The 24,866-nt window shown below is 37.4% G+C and overlaps 1 protein-coding gene across 1 annotated transcript in view; it reads right to left on the bottom strand.

The window, feature by feature from the left end:
* Window positions 1-24,866, bottom strand: part of RBM27 (RNA binding motif protein 27) — an 87,635-nt gene that overhangs the window by 12,216 nt on the left and 50,553 nt on the right. Inside the window, exons 10-19 of the mRNA XM_025389087.1 lie at window positions 22,070-22,219; window positions 19,289-19,433; window positions 17,299-17,452; window positions 16,388-16,684; window positions 14,534-14,674; window positions 9,835-9,954; window positions 8,312-8,386; window positions 8,009-8,173; window positions 6,552-6,656; window positions 5,924-6,115 (exon numbers count right to left, since the gene is read on the bottom strand). Coding sequence (XP_025244872.1) covers window positions 5,924-6,115; window positions 6,552-6,656; window positions 8,009-8,173; window positions 8,312-8,386; window positions 9,835-9,954; window positions 14,534-14,674; window positions 16,388-16,684; window positions 17,299-17,452; window positions 19,289-19,433; window positions 22,070-22,219 — 1,544 coding nt within the window. The remainder of the gene's footprint in view (window positions 1-5,923; window positions 6,116-6,551; window positions 6,657-8,008; window positions 8,174-8,311; window positions 8,387-9,834; window positions 9,955-14,533; window positions 14,675-16,387; window positions 16,685-17,298; window positions 17,453-19,288; window positions 19,434-22,069; window positions 22,220-24,866) is intronic.

Here is a 24,866-nt window from a genome sequence, read left to right as displayed (position 1 = left end):
TCTCCATGATACACTACGGATGAAAAAACAAACTCCAAAACAGCATAGGTAGTATGTATACGTATGACAGATACAGGTGCTAGAAAGATGTTCATAAAAATGTAATTGATAAGATTTCAAATTCGTTGTGCCTTCTCCTTTATAATCTGTATTGTTTGAATGTTTTAAAAGCATTATCTTTGTAATGAAATTTTCAAAATTCAGAGAAAAAAATTAAGGCAGTTTAGAGTTTCAATGTCTTTGTGGGTCATAGAATTACTATTGCCATATTTCACTCCTAGAACTAGCTACGAAAATTATATTTTCACCTGAAGAATCCTGATCACAGTAAAGCGTGCAGAAAAGGTAAACTCCTGATCACTTGTGACAGATAACAACAGTAAATGGTCATGGCTCACAAATCACCTATATTATCTTTTAATTTTTAAGTTGTTTTGTAAAGATAGGGTCTCACTATGATGCCCAGGTTGGTGTTGAACTTCTGGGCTCAAGCAATCCTCCCACCTCAGCCTCCCAAAGTGCTGGGATTACAGGCAGGTGCCACCACGCCAGGCCTACATTACTCTTTTAACAAGGTCTGAGGAAGGGCAATCAATGAAGCACTATCTAAAAAACTTTCTCCACATGTTAAATACAAAGAAAAGGCTAATTTTTGTTGTGGAAAGCACAAAAGAAAACTATTTGCCTAACTATAAGGTATCATTTCCATGTACAGTAACATTCTCAAGTATATTTTTCATATACTTGGAAGGTGGGGGAAAATCCCTGTCTAGAGAGGCTGTGGGGAAAAGCTAACTATGTGCGAAGTCTTTAGTAATTACAGCAGAAATACTCAGTTGCCTTATATGAAGTTTCAGGAATGGCAGGAGTGAGAAATTAGAGGTTTTATCCAGTAAGAATATAAAAATTATAACAAATTATATAAATATTGTGGGAGCACAGGTTCTAAACAGTACTTTAGAGATAAACCTCTTTCTTAACACTCAAAGTGACTTCTGGCTAAAGATGGGGAACTGACCATCTGTGGTATGCAATTTCATACCCTTCCCCAGACCCCCACTGAAATGACAGTAGAATAATTTATTTTTTTAAGGTATAAATTTGTAAGAAAAAAATAAAACACAACAAGGTAAAAAAAAAATGGAGCGGTGGGAAGCAGAAAGACTAATGGGAAGTCAATATATAATGCTTAAAATTTAAAAATCAAGAAGTAACAGTAAAAACAGGAATTTAAAAAAAGAGAAAAAAACTGCCCAGGTGCAGTGGCTCACGCCTGTAATCCCAACACTTTGGGAGGTCAAGGCAAGAGGAAAAAAGCCTAATAAAAGGCAACATGGTAGGATAGAAGAGAAATATGTAAATCTGAGCAGCTGAATTTCTGAATTGATCAATCCTAAAACCTAACTTTAGACTTCTTCAAAAGAAGGAAAAATTCAAAATTCTTAGTTAAATGAGCCATACTACTTGAAAAATATCAAAGTACAGTCTATATATTCCAAATATTTAGAAAAAATAACTTTTCCTTTTGTATCTAGCCGAACCTCCCTTCAACAGGGATGAAGGAATGTACTTTAGTTTTTGTCCCATCTGTGCCCTTGGCAAGGCTGTTAAAATTTTCAACTTCTGAATTAAACTTCAATTATAAATATTTAACATTAACTTCATTAAGATATTAAAAATCTTAAGATTTCTGTGAAAAAAAAGATATATAAATAAAGATTCTTCTGTTAAACAGTTCTTTCTGGGCCAGGCACAGTGGCTCATGCTTGTAATCCTCACACTTTGGGAGGCTGAGGCAGTGGATCGCCTGAGGTCAGTAGTTTCAGACCAGGTTGGCCAACATGGTGAAACCCGTCTCTACTAAAAAATACAAAAAAAATTAGCCAGGAGGTATACACGCCTGTAATCCCAACTACTCTAGAGACTGAGGCAGGTGAATCACTTGAACCCAGGAGGCGGAGATTGCAGGGAGTCGAGATCACACCACTGCACTCCAACCTGGGCGACAGAGCAAGACTTCCTCTCAAAAAAAAAAAAAAAAAAAAAAAACAAACAACTAGAAAGTTCTTTCTGGATTCGCTGATTTTGATCTTTAAAATATATAAAATTAGGCCGGGCGCGGTGGCTCAAGCCTGTAATCCCAGCACTTTGGGAGGCCGAGACAGGCGGATCACGAGGTCAGGAGATCGAGACCATCCTGGCTAACATGGTGAAATCCCGTCTCCACTAAAAAAAATACAAAAAAACTAGCCGGGCGAGGTGGCAGGCGTCTGTAGTCCCAGTTACTCGGGAGGCTGAGGCAGGAGAATGGCGTAAACCTGGGAGGCGGAGCTTGCAGTGAGCTGAGATCCGGCCACTGCACTCCAGCCTGGGCGACAGAGCGAGACTTCGTCTCAAAAAAAAAAAAAAAAAAATATATATATATATATATATATATATAAAATTATATTTATATATTTCAATTAATTATGTTTAACTTAAATATTTTATATATAAAGTAATATAATAACATACTAGGGTCTGCATACTACAGCCCTCAGGATAAATGTAGCCCAGCACCCTGTTTTTAATGACCTAGGAGCTAAGAATGGTTTTTACATTTTTGAAAAGGTTATTAAAAGAAAAAAATGTTCATCCACTGAAGTACAAAGAAGAAAAAAAAAGAAAAAGAACTAGAAAGGAAAGAGGAAGAGAGGGAAGAGCAGGTGAAAAAGAGAAGACAATGTATTTACTATCTAGTCCTTCAGAGAAGAAGTGTGCTGATCTCTGATACATATTATTAATATATTTATATATTAATATATGTTTTTATGCTGTTATATATATAACCTGCAGTATAAATTAAATATTCGATGTATTTTAAATTTGTATATGCTTTAATCTATATATACCTTTCATGTATGTACCTGGGACCAAAAAGATCAAGATCAACCAATATCCTCAAATTTGGTTTTAAAATACACAACATAAAACACTGATGCTTCATCCCAAAAGTGAATGTGAAGTAAAAAGTCTGATTTTAAAAGTAGTTTGCATTGGCCGGGCACAGTGGCTCATACCTGTAATCCCAGCACTTTGGGAGGCCAAGGCGGCCAGCGGGCGGATCACTGGAGGCTAGGAGTTTGAGACCAGCCTGGCCAACATGGCAAAACCCCATCTCTAGTAAAAATATAGAAAAATTAGCTAGGTGTGGTCATGCATGCCTATAGTCTCAGCTACTCAGGAGGCTGAGGCACGAGAATCGCTTGAACCCAGGAGGCAGTGGTTTGCAGTGAGCTAAGATTGTGCCACTACACTCCAGTCTGGGTGACAGATGGAGACTGTCACCAAAAAAAAAAAAAAAAAAGATAACTACCTATTTAAAAAAAAAAAAAAGGAGTATGTGTTCCTCAGGAACTATGGAAAATAGAGAAGTGCTAATACTACTACCACTAAAAATACAAAAATTAGCCCAGTGTGATGACTAATACCTGTAATCCCAGCTACTCAGGAGGCTAAGGCAGGAGAATCGCTTGAACCCAGGAGGTGGAGGTTGCAATAAGCCAAGATTGTGCCATTGCACTCCAGCCTGGGCAACAAGAGCAAAACTCTGTCTCAAAAAATAAATAAATAAATACGTTTTTAAAGGCAGCAAAACAGTCAAACATTTACACGGTTATCATTTTTCACTATTACATGCACTATAATGAGCATATTTATAGCTGCCATTTGTATACAACCATAACCCACTTATGGTAAGTTCTTAGACTACTGAAGAGCAAACTCTGAAGGACTCCAGAATTCTATTCCGAATAACTTCATTAAAATCCATCCATCATTTTTTCATATAGATACGGCTCACCCATGATCCTTTCATAATCATTAAGAATAGAAGAATATTGAAAATACAGATTTTACCTTGGCCTCTGTGAGATACAAAAGACCTTGAAGAACAGTTTCCTTTTATGTTTGCTAACTCTATTCACAATAATGCCTAAGCATATGTATTTCTGTATTTCAAAGAAAGCATACTATATTGCCCAAGTAGTTATTATTAGGGAAGCGTGCTCCTCGTACTCAAGACCCTATCTGATAGCACGCTATCAAACAAGAAAACAAAAAGAGCCATCCAAACCAAAGGAAGTGTTTTGTTCCTAAGTTACCTCATCTGCCTTAGCTTTGCTTGCTCTTTTCCTAAGTGTCAAGACATAACCACATCTGCCAACTGAATGCCACACTGCAGACTTATCAGGTACATGTACATAAAAATTGGTTATTATTAGATGCTTTAGAATGGTTCTACTTTTCAGAAGGAAAGAGATCCATTTGAGCATGACTTCTGGGTTAAATTTTAAACATCTACATATAGTCTCCAGTGACCACAGGAATGAACATGTAGCTGTCTTCCTAGTAAGATTAACTATTTTTTGTAACTGAAACTTTCTGCGATGAGTCAAATTTGTAGAAATTCTGCTTCACATAATCCAATATCACCTCACCAGAACTGGTATTCGTTCTACATGACCAATTTATTTGGCAAGGAGATTTTAATTTTATAAACTAAACCTTAAAAGACAAAAATCAACATTCAGGCAGCCTTCACAAAAATACCCTGCACTTGTATAGTGCTTCGCCATCCTCTTTACTCCTCAAGAAGTCACTTAGAGCTATCCTCCCACTTTACAAAAACGGCAAATAAGGGTTACACCAGGGAAAGAACTGGGTCAAGAGTGAACCATTCATAACCCAGAGGACATTCAAATGGGGAATGTCCTTTTCGTAACAGCCTATCTTCCCCAAGAATCAGGGTGAAACAAGGTTAATGGGCATCAAACTAATAAGAACACTTGAAGTGAAACCTTGCTCTTTATGATTTCCCTCACTATCTTTAATATTTTTTGTTTTCTTTTTGAGATGGAGTTTTGCTATTGTGGCCCAGGCTGGAGTGCAATGGCACTCTCTCAGCTCACTGCAACCTCTGCCTCCCGAGTTCAAGCAATTCTTCTCCCTCAGCTTCCCAAGTAGCTGGGATTACAGGTGCATACCACCACACACAGCTACTTTTTGTATTTTTAGTAGAGATGGGGTTTCATCACGTTGACCAGGCTGGTCTCAAACTCCTGACTGACCTCAGGTCATCCACCTGCCTCAGCCTCCCAAAGTGCTGGGATTACAGGCATGAGCCACTGTCCTGGGCCATCTTTAACATTTAATAGGGCTAAAAATATTTCCTCTCAAAAGAGTTGTTCGAGGAATAGGGAACCTAGTTATCTTGGTTCCACTATTTATTAATTATATGATTGCTGTTGACATTTTAAGTTGTGGTGGTCACATCTGTTGTACACATAGGATTTCACATGTATACCGTTTTACATGTATTTCACATTTATACAGTCATTTAAAATTAAATGCGATCATGTATGAAAATGTTCTAGCACAAATAATGCTCAATAAAATATTTACTGAATGAATGAGTGCCTGGAAAGAGTATATACTGCATATGTCCAAAACAGTAAAGACATTTGCCTGTAGCAAATCTATTTGCATGTTTGCCTAAAAGTAAGGGGTTGTCACTACATACAGAATATAACTAAATATACCTGTTATCCTAATAAATTATTTCTTTGAATTTTGCCTCTATCCCAGACTGTTTCACTATTAACTGTAAATACCTGGTAAGCCATGTAATAAACCTAAAACAAGCATTAAGTATAGCTTTGAAACAACTTGTCACTACAAATGCACTTAAGTGGAGTATTACGGAATCAAAAGCAAGAGCTGCTTCTTGACTTTTAAATATATTAAATAGGCATTTGGTAGTATTCATGTTTTTTACAACTGATTTTTCTAATCTACAAAACATTTGACATTTATACACACTGCAGCAAGGAAAATGATGAACACAGTGTTTTTAGAGTTAGCATTTGCTGTTTTAAAAACTTACTGAGAAATGTTGAAGCAAGTCTTCTTTTTCTTCCTCAATGAATCCTCCAACTGTTAGTGCTTTGGGGCGATGGTCCACCACCATGTGATTTAGTGAGCCCCTTCCTCTTCCTCCACGCCCTCGGCCTCTTCCACGACCTTGAGAGGACATGGTCTTTCCTCGACCCACAGGTAAAATACCTAACCGTGCAGCCTGAATAACAACAAAAAGTAGAATGCAGCATATATTGTTAGATTAAACCTTAAAAACAAAGGAAAACTTTTTTTTTCTTTTATTTTTTGAGATGGAGTTTCACTCTCGTTGCCCAGGCTGGAGTGTGATGGCGTGATCTCGGCTCACTGCAACCTCTGCCTCCCGGGTTCAAACGATTCTCCTGCCTCAGCCTCCCGAATGCCAAGTAGCTGGGATTACAGGCATGCGCCACCACACCTGGCTAATTTTGTATTTTTAGTAGAGACAGGGTTTCTCCATGTTGGTCAGGCTTGTCTCAAACTCTTGACCTCACGTGATACACCCACCTCAGCCTCCCAAAGTGCTGGGATTACAGGTGTCAGCCACCATGCTGGCCAAAGGAAAACTTTTTTGAGATGTTAAATGTGGTGGGGCACTAACTCCTTTTAAATCTCACCTCAACCTGTAACTGACTGAGTTTTTTCCGTAATTCTGTGGTGTCTTCTCCTGAGGACAGCCTCTTGTGGAGGTCCAGTTCAGTATCTAATAACTCCTTCTGGGCCTTTGGAAAAATTGAAAATAAAAAGGTATTTTTTACATAACTTACAAGATCTTCTCCAGAACATTATAGTTACACAATGACACAGAGAATGAGAGGATGCAATAAACATGGGTGTTTTGAAAAAACTAACTTTACAGATATAGTAGTGTCAACATGTAAAAAGTAAATGGGTATCAGTGAAAAATAGTAAGCATTAGACGGCTTAAAAATCAGATCCTAGGAACAGACACCTGAGATGAGGGAGCTCAGAATAACTGTCACATAATAAAGTATCACAAATGAAACACAAAAGAGCAAAATAAATTATATAGTAAAAATGTATTTATAGTACAAAAGTAACAGCTACATAATTACTACCAGATTGGAATCCATAACTACTGCCATTCTCTTTTTTATTAGAGACAAATTATTTATCAGTCTTTAAGAGACATGACTGCCAGTGATATTTTTCACCTCTTTAATTTTTAAAATGTGCATATATATTTTCTATTAATTAGAAAAAAATTCAATAAAAAACATTTTTATTATACTTTTAAGAAGAAATCTTAAACATTTTATGTTTCTATACTGATAGAGAACCATAATTTCAAATTTAATGTAATATTGCATATAACAATTTACATTCTACATATCTGACAAATTTATTACCGGTTCTGAGAGGACTAGAATTGTCTATAATCACACCACAGAACTGTGGTATAATGGAACCACTGTCTAAACCAAGTACAGGCAAGGAAACAGATAGAAATTAATAAAATTAGACTTAAATAGATCTAGAACTTCTGATTATTCTTTTTAATAACATGCCACATTTTTACTCATATGAATAGGCCAGGGTACTTTTTTAAAAGGATGGTTTTATTACAATACTATTACAGCATTAAAAAAAACACTGCTGAAATGGGAAATACCTCTTTCACTACCATCACTCTAACAGTGTCATCTTCAGCAGGGAACCAAAATATTCAGTTAAAAAACACATCTCTGTTCAAACAGGGTATTATGAACCTCTTCCCAAAAAGGGTACAGAGAATCTGTACAAACACTTAAAAAAAATTGTGGCAGCTGGGTGCAGTGGCTCACACCTGTAATCCCAGCACTCTGGGAGGCCAAAGTGTGAGGACTGCATCTGAGGCAAGCCTGGGCAATATAGTGAGACCTTGTCTCCTTTGGAAAAAAAAAAAAAAAAAAAAAAAAGTACTATAATCAGGATATATTTAAGTACAATAATTGTTTGCCTATATTCCTATTAGGATATTAGCTACCTAAGGGTTCCATTGTACTTTCAAGGTGCCAGGCACATGGCAGATGTTCAATAACCCTATGTTAAATAAAAAAATGCAAATAGATACCTCTGTTTTTGTCTTCACTTTAGATGGTGTGGAGACTGCAGAAGATGTTTTTAATTCATCTTTTAATTGTGAGATCTTCTCTCCAAGCTCTTTCAAAGTCTTCATTATATTTGCTCTTTCTTCTGGTTTCATGTTTTTGTTTTTTTCTAACTTGGATATTAACATCTACGAAATAAACAGAAAAAGGTAAAACCATGCTTAATAAACTTTAATATAAAGAAGACTTTAAAAATCACGAATAATACTTTTAAAATCAATTCTATACATCAATTCTAGCATGCAAATAATGAGTTCTTGTTTTACCTTTTGGCATTCTATTTGTTTTTCTAACACTTCTTGTCTTTTTTTCCTCATATCTTGTTGTAACTTCATTGCTTCCTATATAAGTGAAAAAGAAATTAATACAGATAACATAATTTGCCACCATTCTCATTTTTTCTGGGTCCTCCCTGAGACAGACTGTCCCCCTAATAAAAAAATAGCTGACACCAAAGATGAAACCTTTGAGTATATTTTCTCTAACACTTTCAACATAATAGAGTTTATAACTGTACTTAAAAAATATTTAAAATATTGGACCTAATTAGCTATCTCTATGAGATTTATTGACTTGAATGACCTGAATGTCCTTATGAAGAAAAACAAAAGTTGTTTTCACTTGCCAATGTAATAAGCTAAATCCTTATTTTTGAAGTTTAAAGTTTAAAAATGTGAGGCTAGGCATGGTGGCTCAACCTGTAATCCTAGCACTTTGGGAGGCTGAGGTGGGAGGATTGTTTGAGTCCAGCCTCAGCAACAGAATGAGACCCTGTCTCTACAAAACAATGAACAAAATTAGCCGGGGCACGGTGGCACATGCCTACTCAGCTACTCAGAAGGCTAAGGTGAGAGGATCATTTGAGCCTGGGACATCAAGGCTGCAGTGAGCCATGATCATACCACTGTACTCAACCTGAGCCACAGAGACCTCGTCGAAAAGAAAAGAAAAGAAAAAGAAAAAAATGACATGCAGCTATAGGTTAGAAATGATAGAGTAGGCCGGGAACAGTGGCTCACACTTGTAATCCCAGCACCTTGGGAGGCCGAGGCAGGTGGATCACCTGAGGTTGGGAGTTCAAGACTAGCCTGACCAACATGGAGAAACTCCGTCTCTACTAAAAATACAAAATTAGCCGGGGTGTGGTGGCGCATGCCTGTAATCCCAGCTACTCTGGAGGCTGAGGGAGGAGAATCGCTTGAACCTGGGAGGCAGAGGCCGCGGTGAGCTGAGACCATGCCATCGCACTCCAGCCTGGGCAACAAGAGCGAAGCTCTGTCTCAAAAATAATAATAATAATAATAATAATAATAATAATAATAATAATAGAGTAAAATCTATGGATTTCACCAGGAAAATTGTGCCTCCCACCCTCCTGTTAAATCTCTAATTATACTGAGATAGTACATATAAATATCTATTTAATTTGGAAAACCCTATGTGAACTTAATAGGATGACAATGAAACTCAGAACTGAATCATATAGATAATAATTACAAAAGTGTTATATTTTATATGAATTATCATCTACCTAGGAATTTTAAAAAAGAAAATAAACCCTAGAATTGGAGGGAATAATAGTGTATTTTAAAAAATTCTGAATGGCAATTGTGAAACATTTTTTTCTGTATGTCCATCCTTTTTTTTTCCAAGTGTATATTAGAGAAGCTATATGAGCATTATGATGTCATGCCCTACCGACATGAACTGATTTAAAAGTGATAATGTAACCACTTAACAATTCAACGCATCTTTTCTTCTGTAAGGCAAGAAGAATCAAGACTGTTACCTGTTTTTTTTTAAGCACTTCTTGAACATCATGAGATTTAGACCCTGAACAGAGCTTTGAAGGTGTCTTTAAGTTTGAGGAGCTGTAAATCAGTTTTGGATGGCCTGGAGTTGAAAATATCTAAAAGATAAAGAAAAAAAAAAAGCACACACAAATATAATTATATCTAAAGAAAACAAAAGCACACACAAATATAATTATATCTAAAGAAAAAAAAAGCACACACAAATATAATTATATCTTAGAAATGCTTAGAGTAATTTTTTAGAAACGATGCATATATTTCTACTCTTCTTAGGATTTAAATTTTCTTTCTACATTTAAAAACTTCATTATAAAATCTAGTTCTTTATTCATAAATTTGTCACCCAAAAGATAAAAACAGCCTTACTGCCCTCCTGTTAAACACAATTTCACAAAATACCAACATCAGACAAAGCTGCTCTTGTGACCATAACAGATCAAAACAAAATGAAGACCACTCCCTAATCATGACTGAACAGAGACAAAAACATGAATGCTATCCAAACCATAAAATGACTAAACATAACGTTTATGCCAGGAATGACTGCTGCTTCTTTACCATTTACTACTTTAGCCTCATTCCAGGTAAGATTTAGTAAGATATCTTATTACAGAATTTATGCCTGTTTCCTTAAATCCTTCTAAATCATCTAACTTAGCCGAAATCCTAAAATAAGTCCTTTTGGCACACACAGTTGCATTGTGTATACCTCTCACTGAATAATAAGTTGAATTTGTTTGGCTACAGGTGGTATCTGGCTGGAGGGTATCATAAGTTGTTTTTTGTTAGGTGAAGTGCCGAACAAAAACCCTTGTTTCCAATAACTGAAAAATCCTTCTAAGAATTCAGCTACGTTTTTTTTTTTTTTTTTAATTTTTCCTTTCTTCCTTTTTTTTTAAAGACAAGGTCTCACTATGCTGCCCAGGCTAGAGTGCAGAGGTGCAATCACGGCTTGTTGCAACCTCAATCTCTTGGGCTTAATCCCACCTCAGCTTCCTGAGTAGCTGGGACTATAGGTGCGAGCCACCACACCTGGCTGGTTTCTTTTCTTTTTTGTAGAGATAGGGTCTCTCTATGTTGCCCAGGCTGGTCTCAAACTCCTGGGCTCAAGTGATCCTCCCACCTCAGCCTCCCCAAGTACTAGGATTAGAGGTGTGAGTCACTGTACCGGTCTTCTTTGAAACTTTTTAATTAATTTTGAATAATAGAGAGAGAAAATAATAGTAAGAAATCCATGGAAAATTCAATCTCATAAATAATATATCCAAATGTAAGACTTCTCTCAATCACCACAACACTTAATTATCATCAAAACTAAACTAGTTTACACAGGAAAGTCCTGCATGTACCATAAGAACCTTGTATAGCTGATGTTCATGTTATCATTTATTTTATTAAAATGGCAACAACTAAAATTTACTGAGCACTATTTATGTGCTACACATTCCCCTCTTGGGCTTTTTTTTTAACATAAAATTAACATTAAAGTTTTAATTCCCATAGCAACAGCTATTAAGAGGCAGGTTAAGTCAGTTAGGGCCATCTGACTTGAAACTCTTTAATCACTTTTTTTTTTTAAATAATGGAATTTTTGAAACACACAAAAGTACCAAGCAGCAACAATAATCAATATATAAAATAATCTTCTTTCATTTATATCCCCAACTAACTATATTCTTATCCCAAATATCATATGATCCGTAATATTTCAATTATATCTCTAAAAGATATGGACTCCTTTCATTTTTCAACATAACCACAATACTATCACAATATATAGTTAAAAGGCAATAACACTTCTTTAATATTAAATATTCACCTCTCCAGTTCCAGCTTGTAATTTTCTAAACAATTTCCTCCCATTTGAAATGGGATCTATTAAAGTCCATGTAAGTATAACTTGTTATATCTCTTTGAAGTCTCCTTTACTTCATAGTTTCCCTCTCCATCTCTTGCTTTTCGTTGCAAATTGTTTGTTGAAGAAACCAGGTCACTCATCCAGTAGTACTACCCCACAGGATTCTATGGTACCCTTGAAGATGTCCCTCTATACCCCAAATTTCTTTTAAATTAGTGGGTAGATCTAGAGGTCTGATCAGATTCGTTTTTCTCTTTGACAGAACTCTAGTATTCTCTGACACTCTCCTTACTTTCTAGTTTGATACCATATTCTAGGCTCATCTGCAATACTGCCAGTCTCAGGTCTGGAGACAGCTATTTCTTCAAGGTTCCCTGGATCCCTTTGAGTGCTAGGGATGCTCAATGACTGGGCTGGTCATTGTTTCTAGACCTTTTCAGTGAATAGAATTGGGAAACGTTTGGGGAATATTTTGTTGCCTTTCTTTCCCTTTAAGATAAAATACAACCTGAGTTTATACTGATAGTTTCTATTCAAATGCAGGACTACTGCATATTTACTTAATCTTATCTATCTTCTATCTCTCTTTTCAGCCACACTGAAAATCTCAGTTGTCAAGGACATCAGCATAATTCCTCATTTTAATTACCCTACAATGCTCACAGATGGGTTTCAGAATATCAACAATGCCAATGTTGATATGATTTCTTTAAATCGTTTTTTGTCCTCAGGGTATATCACACTAGGAATATATCATCAAATCACTGTTTTAAAGCACTCAATGCAGATATGCTAGTTCATGGGTTTCACTTTTCTTTTCACTTTTTAGGGATTACTTCTATTTCATTTAATTTTACTTTATAATTACATTCAGAATTTATTTACATGGTTCCAAGTCAAATCTACAAAACAAGACATAATCAAAAGTCATCTAGCTTCTTCTATACTTGCCATAACCACAGGATTTAAATAATATGAATTATCTTTTTGGTTTTTTCCTGTTATAAGCAAATACTTCTCTGTGTTCACTGCCTCTACTTTTTCACACTAGCAGTAGTAAACTATGTATCTTTTCTTCCATTTTGCTTTTTTACTGAATATATTCTGATAATCACTCCATAGTACATATAAAAATATTCTTCATTCTTTATATAGTTGTATATTTACTGTATAGATATACTACATTTGCAGTAACCAGTCCCCTACAGATGGGCATTTGGGTTGTTTCCAGTCTTCTGTTATTATAAAGGGTATATCATTACTAGCCTTGCACATATGTCTATCTATATTTTGGCTAGTATACCTTTGATATAGATCCTTAGAGGGAAGATAACTAGTTTAGTAATGCATATACATAATTTTGGCAGATACTGTACTGCCAAATTTCCTTTCATGAGGGTTGTATCATTTAGTTTTTTCAATCAACATCTAAATCTCAGATCCATTTGGAATTTATACTGGTTTATGATATAATAAAAAAAAAAAGGATCAGATCTTATTTCATCTTTTCCCTACTGGCTATCCAGTTATCCCAATACCATTTATCAACATGTCTATAACTTCCCCACTGATCTGGGACACTTTGTTATTATATAATAAACTCCTATGTGCAATTGAGTCTATTTCTAGATTTTCTATTCTGTTCCACTAGTCTTGTCTATTCATGAGTCAATATCAGGTTGTTTCAGTTACAGAAGCTATATTGTATTTTTTGGGATAGCATGCATTGCTGCTCTTCCTCTGCAGTTTTCTTTGCTTTTTCTGCTTATTTTTCTTTTTATTTAGCTCTCTTTGTAATAATCACCATGCTCAAGAGTTATAGTATAGATATATTACTAAAAATAAACTACTTAAAACATATTTCAAAGTTTGGTTTTTTTACTATGACAGAATACCCTTCACTAAATTCTTAAAAGATGAAATTAAAGAAATTAACTAATAAAGACACTTATCTATTAATAAATATCTAAAATTCGGCTGGGTGCAGTGGCTCACGCCTGTAGTCCCAGCACTTTGGGAGGCCGAGGTGGGTGGATCACCTAAGGTCGGGAGTTCGAGACCAGCCTGACTAACATGGAGAAACTCCGTCTCTATTAAAAATACAAAATCAGCCAGGCATGGTGGCGCACGCCTGTAATCTCAGCTACTCAGGAGGCTGAGGCAGGAGAATTGCTTGAACCCAGGAGGTAGAGATTGTGGTAAGCCAAGATTGTGTCACTGCACTCCAGCCTGGGCAACAACAGCGAAACTGTCTCAAAAGAAAAAAAAAATTTAAATACATAAATAAATAAATATCTAAAATTCTCAAATTCCTACTTCACTTTGTTTTTGTTTTTGTTTCTTGAGACAGTCTTGCTCTGTCACCCAGGCTGGAGTGCAATGGCGTGATCTTGGCTCAATGCAATCTCCGCCTTCTGGGTTCAAGTGATTCTCGTGCCTCAACCTCCCGGGTAGTTGGGAATACAGGTGCCTGCAACCACGCCCTTCTTATTTTTTTGTAGTTTTAGTAGAGATGGGGTTTCGCCATTTTGGCCAGGCTGGTCTCGAACTCCTGACCTCCGGTGATCCACTCACCTTGGCTTCCCAAAGTGCTGGGATTACAGGTGTGAGCCACCACGCCCAGCCTCCTACTTAACTTTGAAAAGGAAAAAAATTTCACTAGCAAATTTCTGACTGCAACATGGAAATTAGAGAGGTATACCTGCCACACTTAGGTTAGCTGTCACAACTGTCTTGACTGTCTGGCTGATAACTAATTTATTTTGTTAATTCATTGAATGATTCTAAATATATCTGAAGCTCCCAAAAATGCCTACCTGGCAATCTTCTCCAGCACCACCAGACTGATTCAATAAATGTGATGCATCACTCTGGTTACCACCTGCATGTCCAAGACGATGTTTAACAGGAACTTTGTTAAGAACATATGCACCTGATGTCTGTGGTTTGTTCATCATCTGCATATACAAAATAAACACTTATGTGGCAGAAGTTTAAAAACATGCCTAGGAATGATACAAATTTAAGATGATTACTCTAGGGAAGAAGATAAGAAAATGGGAATGGGAAGGTGCTTCCATTATCCATAAGGCTTTATTTTTTAATGACACTGGTGAATATACAAATGATTGATAGATTATTCATACTAATGTCTAAATACATTCATACTGAATGTCTAAAACATATCACAACAAAATGCATGCACCTACACACAAAAAAACAATTTTTTTTAATGTTTCCTCTGGTATGCAATGCTCTGAAAGAATTAGAGGGTCTTGGCTGGACACAGTGGCTCATACATATAATCCCAGCACTCTGGGAGGCCAAGGCAGGCGGATCACCTGAGGTCAGGAGTTCAAGACCAGCCTGGCCAACATGGTGAAACCCCGTCTCTACTAAAAATACAAAAATTGGGCAGGCATGGTGGCATGCACCTGTAGTTGCAGCTACTCGAGAGGCTGAGGCGGGAGAATAGTTTGAACCCAGGAGGCAGAGGTTGCAGTGAGCCAAGATTGCGCCACTGCACTCTAGCCTGAATGACGACAAAGCGAGACTGTCTCAAAAAAAAGAAAAGAAAAGAAAAAAATAAGAAGAATTAGGGGGTCTTAACTGACAGTGGCTTAATATGAATAACTGTGAAATGATCACCTCAAAAACATAATGCAATATTGGGCTGTACTAACAGAACCTGTCTAATGATCACCATGAAGGTGATAGTACGAACTCTTTTCTACAGTATTCATCCAACATCTAGGGGAAGCATTCACCTTCGGGCCCTTACATGAAGTGGGATACAAGTGGGATAACTGAAAGAGAATTTAGATGCAAATGAGCAGGATGATAAATGGAGTTGACACCATGTACTATAAGGAATACTTTTTAAAAATCTGAATGCATTTACTCTAAGCATGAGATTTATCTAGGTCAGTATCTGAATGGCTCTGATGTGTGGTATTTTGTTCTTTTGTTTTTTCCTTCCTTCATCTATTCAATCAAATATGTTTTGAGCAATATGTACCAGGTATTGTTTTAGGCACTAGGGATAGAATGGACACAACAGGCAAAATTCCAGTTCTCTTGGAGCTTCTATACCCATTTTTAGAAGGAACGTATAATTTTTTTTACATGAGAAACAGGAGGGCAAATGGGTAGACACAAAAAAGACTGATTCTAATACAAAATAAAGAAATAGCTCTACAGTCAAAGTTGCTCAGTGGCAGATGGTTATTACACTTTAGTGTGCATAACAATAACTTAAGAGTAGTTGTTAAACATGTATATTTATAGGCCCCATAGCTAGAGACTGACTCTACACAGGTTTGAGAAGGTGAAGCCCAGGAATTTGCACCCAGGTAAGTGATTCTGATGTAAAATAGCACGTCTCAAACTTTAAGGTATGTAAGAATCACCTGGAGAGCTTGTTAAAACACAAATCCTTGGGCCCCACCCATAGGGATTCTGATTCAGTAGGATGGAGTATGGCTCAAGAATCTGCAATATTTCCCCCAAGAATCTGCATTTCTAATAAGATCCCAGGAGACCAGATGCTGCTGGTCTGCGGTTCAAATTATGAGTAGCTCTTATGTAGAAGACCCAAGGACCAGGAACTGAAAAATACTGATCTAGAGGGTGTAACTAAAAGACCTTTAATTCCCAGTGAACCAGATTACCTTCTGGATACCTCCGTGCACTGTTGAAGGAGTGGACTGGGCCACTAGCACCTGCTGCTGATGAAGATGCTGTGGCAGGTGATGATGCTGCTGTGAGAGGTGACTAAGTGTTTGCTGTTGTTGCAGGAGCAGCTGTGCTGAGGACTGTAGTGTCGGTTGCTCATTATTTTCCCTATGCCACAAGACTCGAATGAATCGGTTGTTTAGAACTGCTTCTGTGCTAGAAATGGCTTTCCTGGCCTCCTCATTGGTAAGATATTGGATTAGGGCTGCTTCTGGATCACCCTTAAAAGCAACCTTGAAGAAAATAAAACAATATAAATTCCCAAAACCAAAAAATAGTCAAATAAATTATGACCCATTGCTATGTAATGAATGTTTTCCCCAAAATACACATGTTGAAGCCCTAAACTCCAATATTACTGTTTTGGAGATAGAGCTTTTAGGATATAATTAAGGTTAAATGAGGTCATAAGGGTGCATCCTAATGAATAGTATCAGTGGCCTTAAAAGAAGAGAAAGAAATCTGCCCCAACCCCCTCTTTTTCTTTCTCTGTCTGCCATGTGAGAATGCAGCGAGAAGCCAACCATCTGCAAGACAGGAAGACAGCACTCCCTAGGAAACGAATCATCCAGCACCTTGATCTTGGACTTCCCAGTCTCCAAAACTGTGAGGCTACCCATTCTCTTTCAGGAAGAGATTGCAGAAAAGAACCAAATGAATTCACAAGAACAAACATGGTTTAACAAGTCCATCATAAAACTGGATATACAGATATATGGTGGCATTTACAGCACTTAGAAGAGATGATCAGAATAACCACTGACTCATTTAAACAAGGTGAGCTAATAGAAATTTTCCCAAGACCCATAAAATGCTTGGCTTCTGTCACTGACATAGCCACATTTACCTGGATATTAACAATAGTTCCAAATTTGCTGAAGTGTTCATTGAGCTTGGTAATGTTGTTCAATTCCTGAGGGATTTTCTTGACTTCTAATTTGGTGTTTGTATACTGATTCTTTCGTAAGAACCCTGGTTTATTTTGATTGTTATTTCCTTGCCTAAAAGGAAGATTAATACATCTTAGTTAATTCTCCTACTTCATGCCTAGCCAAGAGATAAAACCACAAAGAATTTAGGTTTATAATTTTTTTAAGTGCCTTTTGTGGATGAGCATGGTGGTTCACACCTATAATCCCAGAAAACTTTTTCAAAATCCTATGAAACATTATATTCAAAATTCAAACCACAGAAAATATATTAAACAACAAGAAACAGGTTACAGGCTGGGCGCAGTGGCTCATGCCTGTAATGCCAGCACTCTGAGAGGCCAAGGCAGAAGGACTGGTTGAGCCCAGGGCTTCCAGACCAGTCTGGGGAACATAGTAAGACCACATCTCTATACAATAAATTTATTGCATTGATTAATTTGTTTAAAGTGCCTTTTGTGAGCCCTTAACATTCTTCAGAAATTACTAAGCAATTTTCACATTATTCTTTTTTTTTTTTGTAGACAGAGTCTCACTCCATTGCCCAGGCTGGAGAGCCGTGGCATGATCTCGGTCCGCTGCAACCCCCACCTCCTGGGTTCAAGTGATTCCCCTGCCTCAGCTTCCTTAGTATCTGGGATTACAGGCACACACCACCACGCTCGACTAATTTTTGTATTCTTAGTACAGTCAAGGTTTCACCATGTTGGCCAGGCTGGTCTCAAACTCCTGACGTCAGTGATCTACCCGCCTCGGCCTCCCAAAGTGCTGGGATTACAGGTGTGAGCTACTACGCCCGGCCGACATTATTCTTATTATGTGAGAATAGGAAAGGTGAAAAGAAAGGTGAACAGCAATAGATTACAAAAAGAAAAGGCCCAACTAACACTTAAAATCATATGCTAAAAAGATCTAACATAAAGATCTACCATAATTATCAAGGACTCTAACATCATTAAATTAAATTAAGGCTAGAACATCATCTTTTTTTTTCTTTTTTGAGGAGTTTTGCTCTTTTTGCCCAGGCTAGAGTGCAATGGTGAGATCTCGGTTCACTGCAACCTCCGCCTCCAGGGTTCAAGTGATTCTCCCACCTCAGACTCCCAAGTAGCTGGGATTATAGGCATGCACCATCACGCCCGGCTAATTTTGTATTTTGGGTTTCTCCATTTTGGTCAGGCTGGTCTCGAACTCCTGACCTCAAGTGATCCGCCCGCCTTGGCCTCCCAAAGTGCTGGGATTACAGGCATGAGCCACCGTGCCCGGCTAGAACATCATCTTTAATGGCATATTTTCAACTTCTGCAAGGGTACTAAGCTATTTTCTTCACCATTTATTTCATTTTTTTTCTTCTTTTCTATCCATTGCCAGTGTGTCAGTAATTTTTAATATTGGGTTAGGTAGAGAAATAGGTAGGTACAAATTAGAAATACCTTTTATGGGCCGGGTGTGGTGGCTCACACCTGTAATCCCAGCACTTTGGGAGGCCAAGGTGGATGGATCACCTGAGGTCAGGAGTTCAAGACCAGCCTGACCAACACAGTGATACCCCGTCTCTACTAAAAATACAAAAAATTAGGTGGGCATGGTGCTGGCACCTGTAATCCCACTACTCAGGAGGCTGGGGCAGGAGAATCACTTCACCCCGGGAGGTGGAGGTTGCAGTGGGCTGAGATTATGCACTCCGCCCTGGGCGACTGCGTCTCAAAAACAAAAAACAAACAAACAAAAACCCTATTATAAATATTGTTAACTTTTTAATTTTTACAACATTCTAACGATGTCTTCTAGAACCCTAACTTCAAGATACCTAGTTTGAAAATCATTAATGACAAATCTTATTTTTATGAATTTATTAATGCAAACAACAATAATAATTAGATGCTACTAATTAGCAAATTATCTTACTTTCCCAGCCAAGGTTTCTTTGTGAGTGGCCCGTCCAAACCACTCATAGCTCTTTTTCGACTATCTGGTTCAAGAACTACTCTGGTTATGTTGCTGTTAATCGAAACAGGAACTGGTGGTTCAGTCTGGATCACAATGTTAGCAGCTGTTGGAAACAAAAATTCCAATTACTGAGTTTTTCAGGAGTCTCAATGATTAATATATTTAGTCTAAAAGTTAAAAAGTACTATTAATAGCTCAATTACTTTCATTTCTCTTTTAGAAATGCCTAACAGAGAAAAGTTACAAATGCCTTTTTCTATAAAAACTAGAAATCCATGTTTCAAAACTCAAAGTTAACCTCGATGTAATAAATGACTCAGGCATGAATGATCAATAGATGAAAAAAATACTGGTAAAAGGTTGTTGGAAAACAAGATACTTATGGTGCCAAAGTAACACTCCAAAAATTACATTTACAATGGAGAGCTCTGGGCCGGGCACGGTGGCTCACGCCTGTAATTCCAGCACTTTGGGAGGCCAAGGCGGGTGGATCACCTGAGGTTGGGAGTTCGAGACCAGCCTGACCAACGTAGGGAAACCCCGTCTCTACTAAAAATACAAAAAAATTAGCCAGACATGGTGGTACATGCCTGTAATCCCAGCTACTCGGGAGGCTGAGGCAGGAGAATCACTTGAACCCAGGAGACGGAGGTTGCGGTGAGCCAAGATTGCACCATCGCACTCCAGCCTGGGCAACAAGAGTGAAACTCAGTCTCATAAAGAAACAAACAAACAAAGAAACAAAAACAATGGAGAGCTCTAACAATGATCACCTTATGCAAGCAATCAAACTTAGCACCATTAATGGACATTATTTGCCTCCTGGTGTGATTCAACAAGAAGTTAACCACATCATAAGAATTACATATTATTATGGAATTATGGTTTTATGTGTGGCAATAATACTGTGCTTATATAGGACTGTCTTATTCTTAGATATAAGGTAAAGGAGTTAAAGTTTCACAATGTCTACCACTTACTTTCAAGAGATTCAACAAAAAAAAGTGAGTGGAGAGAAGAAAGAAAAGACAGCATTCATGCCCAAAGGTAATAAAATATTACTGGTAAATCTAAATGAAGGCATTCAGATGTTTACTGTGTTTCTTTTGATTTTCTACAGGTTTAAAGGTGGGAAGAAAATCCAAAGCCAATATTATAAATTGATAGAAATATTCTAAGAATCTGTCCTTACAATAAATAACCTGTGGGTAGGAAGAGGTGTACTGAACAAAACAGAAATTAACAACACAAAACTATGCCTATTAAATCCTGAGTATCTCTCTTAACTTTAGCAACTCCACCAAGCAAAGAATAACCCAGAGCTGAATGCCGGGGTAGGTATATGGTTAGGAGATGGTACATTTCATTTCATCTTTGTCAGGGAAATTATGATTTAAAGATTCATTCACTTGACATTTAGCTATGTGACAGCTCAGCAACTATAGCAGACCTTGGGTATACATTGGTGAATAAAATAGACATGATCCTTGCTCTTGTGGGACTTGTGTTTCAGAAGGCTAATGAAGAAGACAGCAACTGTGATGGCATAAAACATTCTAGAATTTGAGATGCCATTATGTTCTCCTTAAATAGTTTTTATCATTACCAGCTAACACTGCCTAATGCTTTTTTTTTAAATTTAATGAAGTGTGTCATATTAAAGGAAGGAGATATAACTAAAGGTTAAATGACTTGCCCAAGACAACAAAGAAATCCTGTTGTATACAAAACATGACTTCTACTCTGAATTCTAGTTCTGGCACTTAACAGCTGCATGACCTTGGGCAAGTTCTTTAAACCTCTCTAAACCTCAGTGTCTTTACTTGTAAAAGGGGAGAATAAAAACAGAAACATGAGAGACAATAATATATATGAGGCTGGGTATGGTGGCTCATGCCTGTAATCCCAACACTTTGGGAGGCCAAGGTGGGATCTGGATCACCTGAGGTCAGGAGTTCAAGACCAACCTGACCAATATGGTGAAACCTCGTCTCTACCAAAAATACAAAAATTAGCAGGGTTGTAGTGGCGCACACCTGTAATCCTAGCTACTCAGGAGGCTGAGGTGGGATAATCGCTTGAACCCGGGAGGTAGGGGTTGCAGTGAGCCGAGATCACGCCACTGCACTCCAGCATAGGTGACAGAAGGAGACCTTGTCTCAAAAAATATATACATATATATAAATATATATATATATATGAGAAGGCATTTGGTGTAGTCTTCATACAAAACTTGTTATTCTTATAGTGGTAATAGTGTTATTAATGGCAGGAAAAAAAGAATTAATAAAGCTAGGATAGAAAGAAAGATCAGGAAAATGCTAGGCTGGGCACAGGGGCTCACACCTGTAATCCCAGTACTTTGAGGTGCCAAAGTAGGCCCTTCAGTGATCAGTTCTTTGAGGAGGAGATCAGTAATTTCATCTATCTATACACAATACCTAACACAGTGCCTAGCAACAAAACTAAAACAGCCTAAAGTCCTACTAAAAGAAGTAAAGTAATATTAGTGTGATTTGTATGTAAAAATAAATATATTCTAACTATAGCTTTAAAATAAACTTTGGAGATAAAGTTATTTAAAAACATCTGAGATTAATACATAGTACCCTTCAAAGAGATGATATATAAGTAATTTGGACCTTAATTTCCTCAAGCGAGGCCAGAAATGCAAATGTAATAACTATATCCAACTACTGCATAACACTTAGCATCAGAAAAAGTTCAAGGTATTCTCACCTCTTGGATTTGCATCCATATCTCCAGATGTTAGGCCAATCAGATTGGGACGCTGTGTCTGTGTTCTTGAAAAGAACTGTCTGTACTGAGATCTACCAGAACTAGTAATACTAGGAGCTTCTGGGTTGTAACCATCTGGTTCATATGTATCTGAGGGAAAACAAAGCAACAAAACACACAACAAATCAGAGAGAGGTTAAATCATCTCTCATTGTTCTAAAATAAACACTTGCTTAAAAAACATATATTCTCCAACAAATATAAATACATCAACCTACAGTCACCTCTCAGTATCTGTGAGGGACTGGTTCTAGGACCCTCCCACAGATATCGAAATGCACAAATGTTCAAGACTTTTATATAAAATAGGGTGGTGGTACTTGCATATAACCTAGGTTAATCCTCTTGTATACTCTAAAACATCTCTAGGTTAATTATAATACATAATATAAATGCTATGTAAATAGCTGTTATGGATATTGTTTTTAAAACTTGCATTATTTTTAATTATTGTATTGCTATTTTTTATTTTTATTTTTTCTGAACATTTTCAATCTGTAGTTGGTTGAATCTGCACATGTGGAACCTGAGGTGAAGACTGCATTTCTCTTTGTGTTACAGTATCTAGACACACCTTTTGAAACTGAAAAAAAAAATGCTCCTATTACAGAATATAGATACATGCATCCATTCTTAAATACTGGTATTTTCAGATTCACTCACCTACTCATTTCTGCTCTATATATTAATTACCTTATCCAAATGTCAATGCACATTTTTTTTTAATTAAAAAAAAATAGAGATGGGGTCTCGCTATCTTGCCCAGACTGGTCTTGAACTCCTGGGCTTCAGCCATCTGCCGGCCTCAGTCTACCAAACTGCTGGCACTACAGGTGTGAGTCACCGTGCCCAGCCCAATGCACATTTGTTAATACAAATTTTTACAAACACAAACACCATATGTGAAGGACTGAGTTTCCTCTGATATCTATCATATCTCCAATTTCTAGGCACCTTTTTAATTGAGGTGAAAAGAAAATGTATTCATTTGGTTATCTGCACTTCTTCAAACTAGAGACAGAGGCCGGGCGCAGTGGCTCAAGCCTGTAATCCCAGCACTTTGGGAGGCCGAGACGGGCGGATCATGAGGTCAGGAGATCGAGACCATCCTGGCTAACCCGGTGAAACTCCGTCTCTACTAAAAAATACAAAAAACTAGCCGGGCGAGGTGGCGGGCGCCTGTAGTCCCAGCTACTCGGGAGGCTGAGGCAGGAGAATGGCATGAACCTGGGAGGCGGAGCTTGCAGTGAGCTGAGATCCGGCCACTGCACTCCAGCCTGGGCGACAGAGCGAGACTCCGTCTCAAAAAAAAAATAAATAAATAAATAAACAAACTAGAGACAGAACAGCTGGTTTCACACATAAACCATATTTCAAATAAAACAGCACACGCACTCACATACACGTCAGTCACTTCTATGATTTAGAGTATAGAAGTGATTCAGAATATAAGATCAGCAAATTATCCTCATTTAGGGGATCCTCCTGGCCACTACAGGCATTTGAGTCAATGGTCGATAAATAGCACAACTAGGATTCAGAAGTCCTCAATCCAGAAAATGTCTCACCCCCAATACTCTTAGATTAAACCTCTCCCATGAATATTATGCTTCTCCCAACTTCAGATTCACAAGCTAACTTCCTTCTTGCACAAAACATCCACAAGCTACAAGGAGGCAATAACAATAAAATGCTATTAAAGCACAGGTGATTCTGAGATATCTAATATAAGAACTAGAACTGCTGGCTGGCATTCCTTCTCTTCCCCCCACCCCCACGTTTCCCCTTTTTCCAGGTTTTGAGAACAGCTCATGGAATTACACAAAAAAGACATCACTAGATTAAGAACTGTCTCCCTCTAATAAAACGTTAAATTATGTTGAAAAGTAATCATTTGGGGCATTTGTACTGTCCTCCTCAGAGAAGGATGGAACAGAAAATTTAATAAATTATTATCACAACGACATTCCTATTAGATTTTTTATTTCATTCCTAAGGCTTGCATTCAGTCTCAAAGTTTCCTGATGATGATTAATAAAACCAAATAATTGGGTCAGGTGTAGTGGCTCACGCCTATAATTCCAGTACTTTGGGAGGCCAGGGTGGGTAAATCACGAGGTCAGGAGTTCGAGACCAGCCTGACCAACATGGTGAAACCTCGTCTCTACTAAAAATACAAAAATTAGCTGGGCTTGGTGATGCACGCCTGTAATCCCAGCTACTCAGGAGGCTGAGGCAGGAGAATCGCTTGGACCCTGGAGGTGGAGGTTGCAGTGAGCCAAGATCACACCCTTGCACTCCAGCCTGGGTAGCAGAGTCAGACTCCGTCTCAAAAAAAAAAAAAAATAAAAAATAAAAAAAAATAAAAACAAATAATTTTGCCTCAATGGTTACAGGACTATGATTATAGTTATCTGCCAAAGAGTATTTTGGGGGCTTCATACTTAATTATTTTAGCTTTTGCTCTAACTTCTCTATAATTTTTTGTTTCTTTAAGACAACTAAAGACAGTATTTAATTGTGAGCATTCCCTCCTGATGGAAACACACTGTAATATGTCTAGCTTAAAAGTAAATCTAACATAGTTTCTTATTAAATTTCAACGTGTTGAAGAATGATACAGTTTGAAAATGATATGTAAAGTAACAGCTTCCCTGGTTATGCCAACTCTAAAAATTACATGCAATATAACATACAAAATGAATACTGCTTTATCTTTTTAAAAATGGATCAGCAA

Source organism: Theropithecus gelada, chromosome 6, assembly GCF_003255815.1.
Source record: "Theropithecus gelada isolate Dixy chromosome 6, Tgel_1.0, whole genome shotgun sequence".
Taxonomy (NCBI): Eukaryota; Metazoa; Chordata; class Mammalia; order Primates; family Cercopithecidae; genus Theropithecus; species Theropithecus gelada.
The sequence above is the reverse complement of the archived record's forward strand: the minus strand, read 5'-3'. Positions and strand labels throughout refer to the sequence as shown.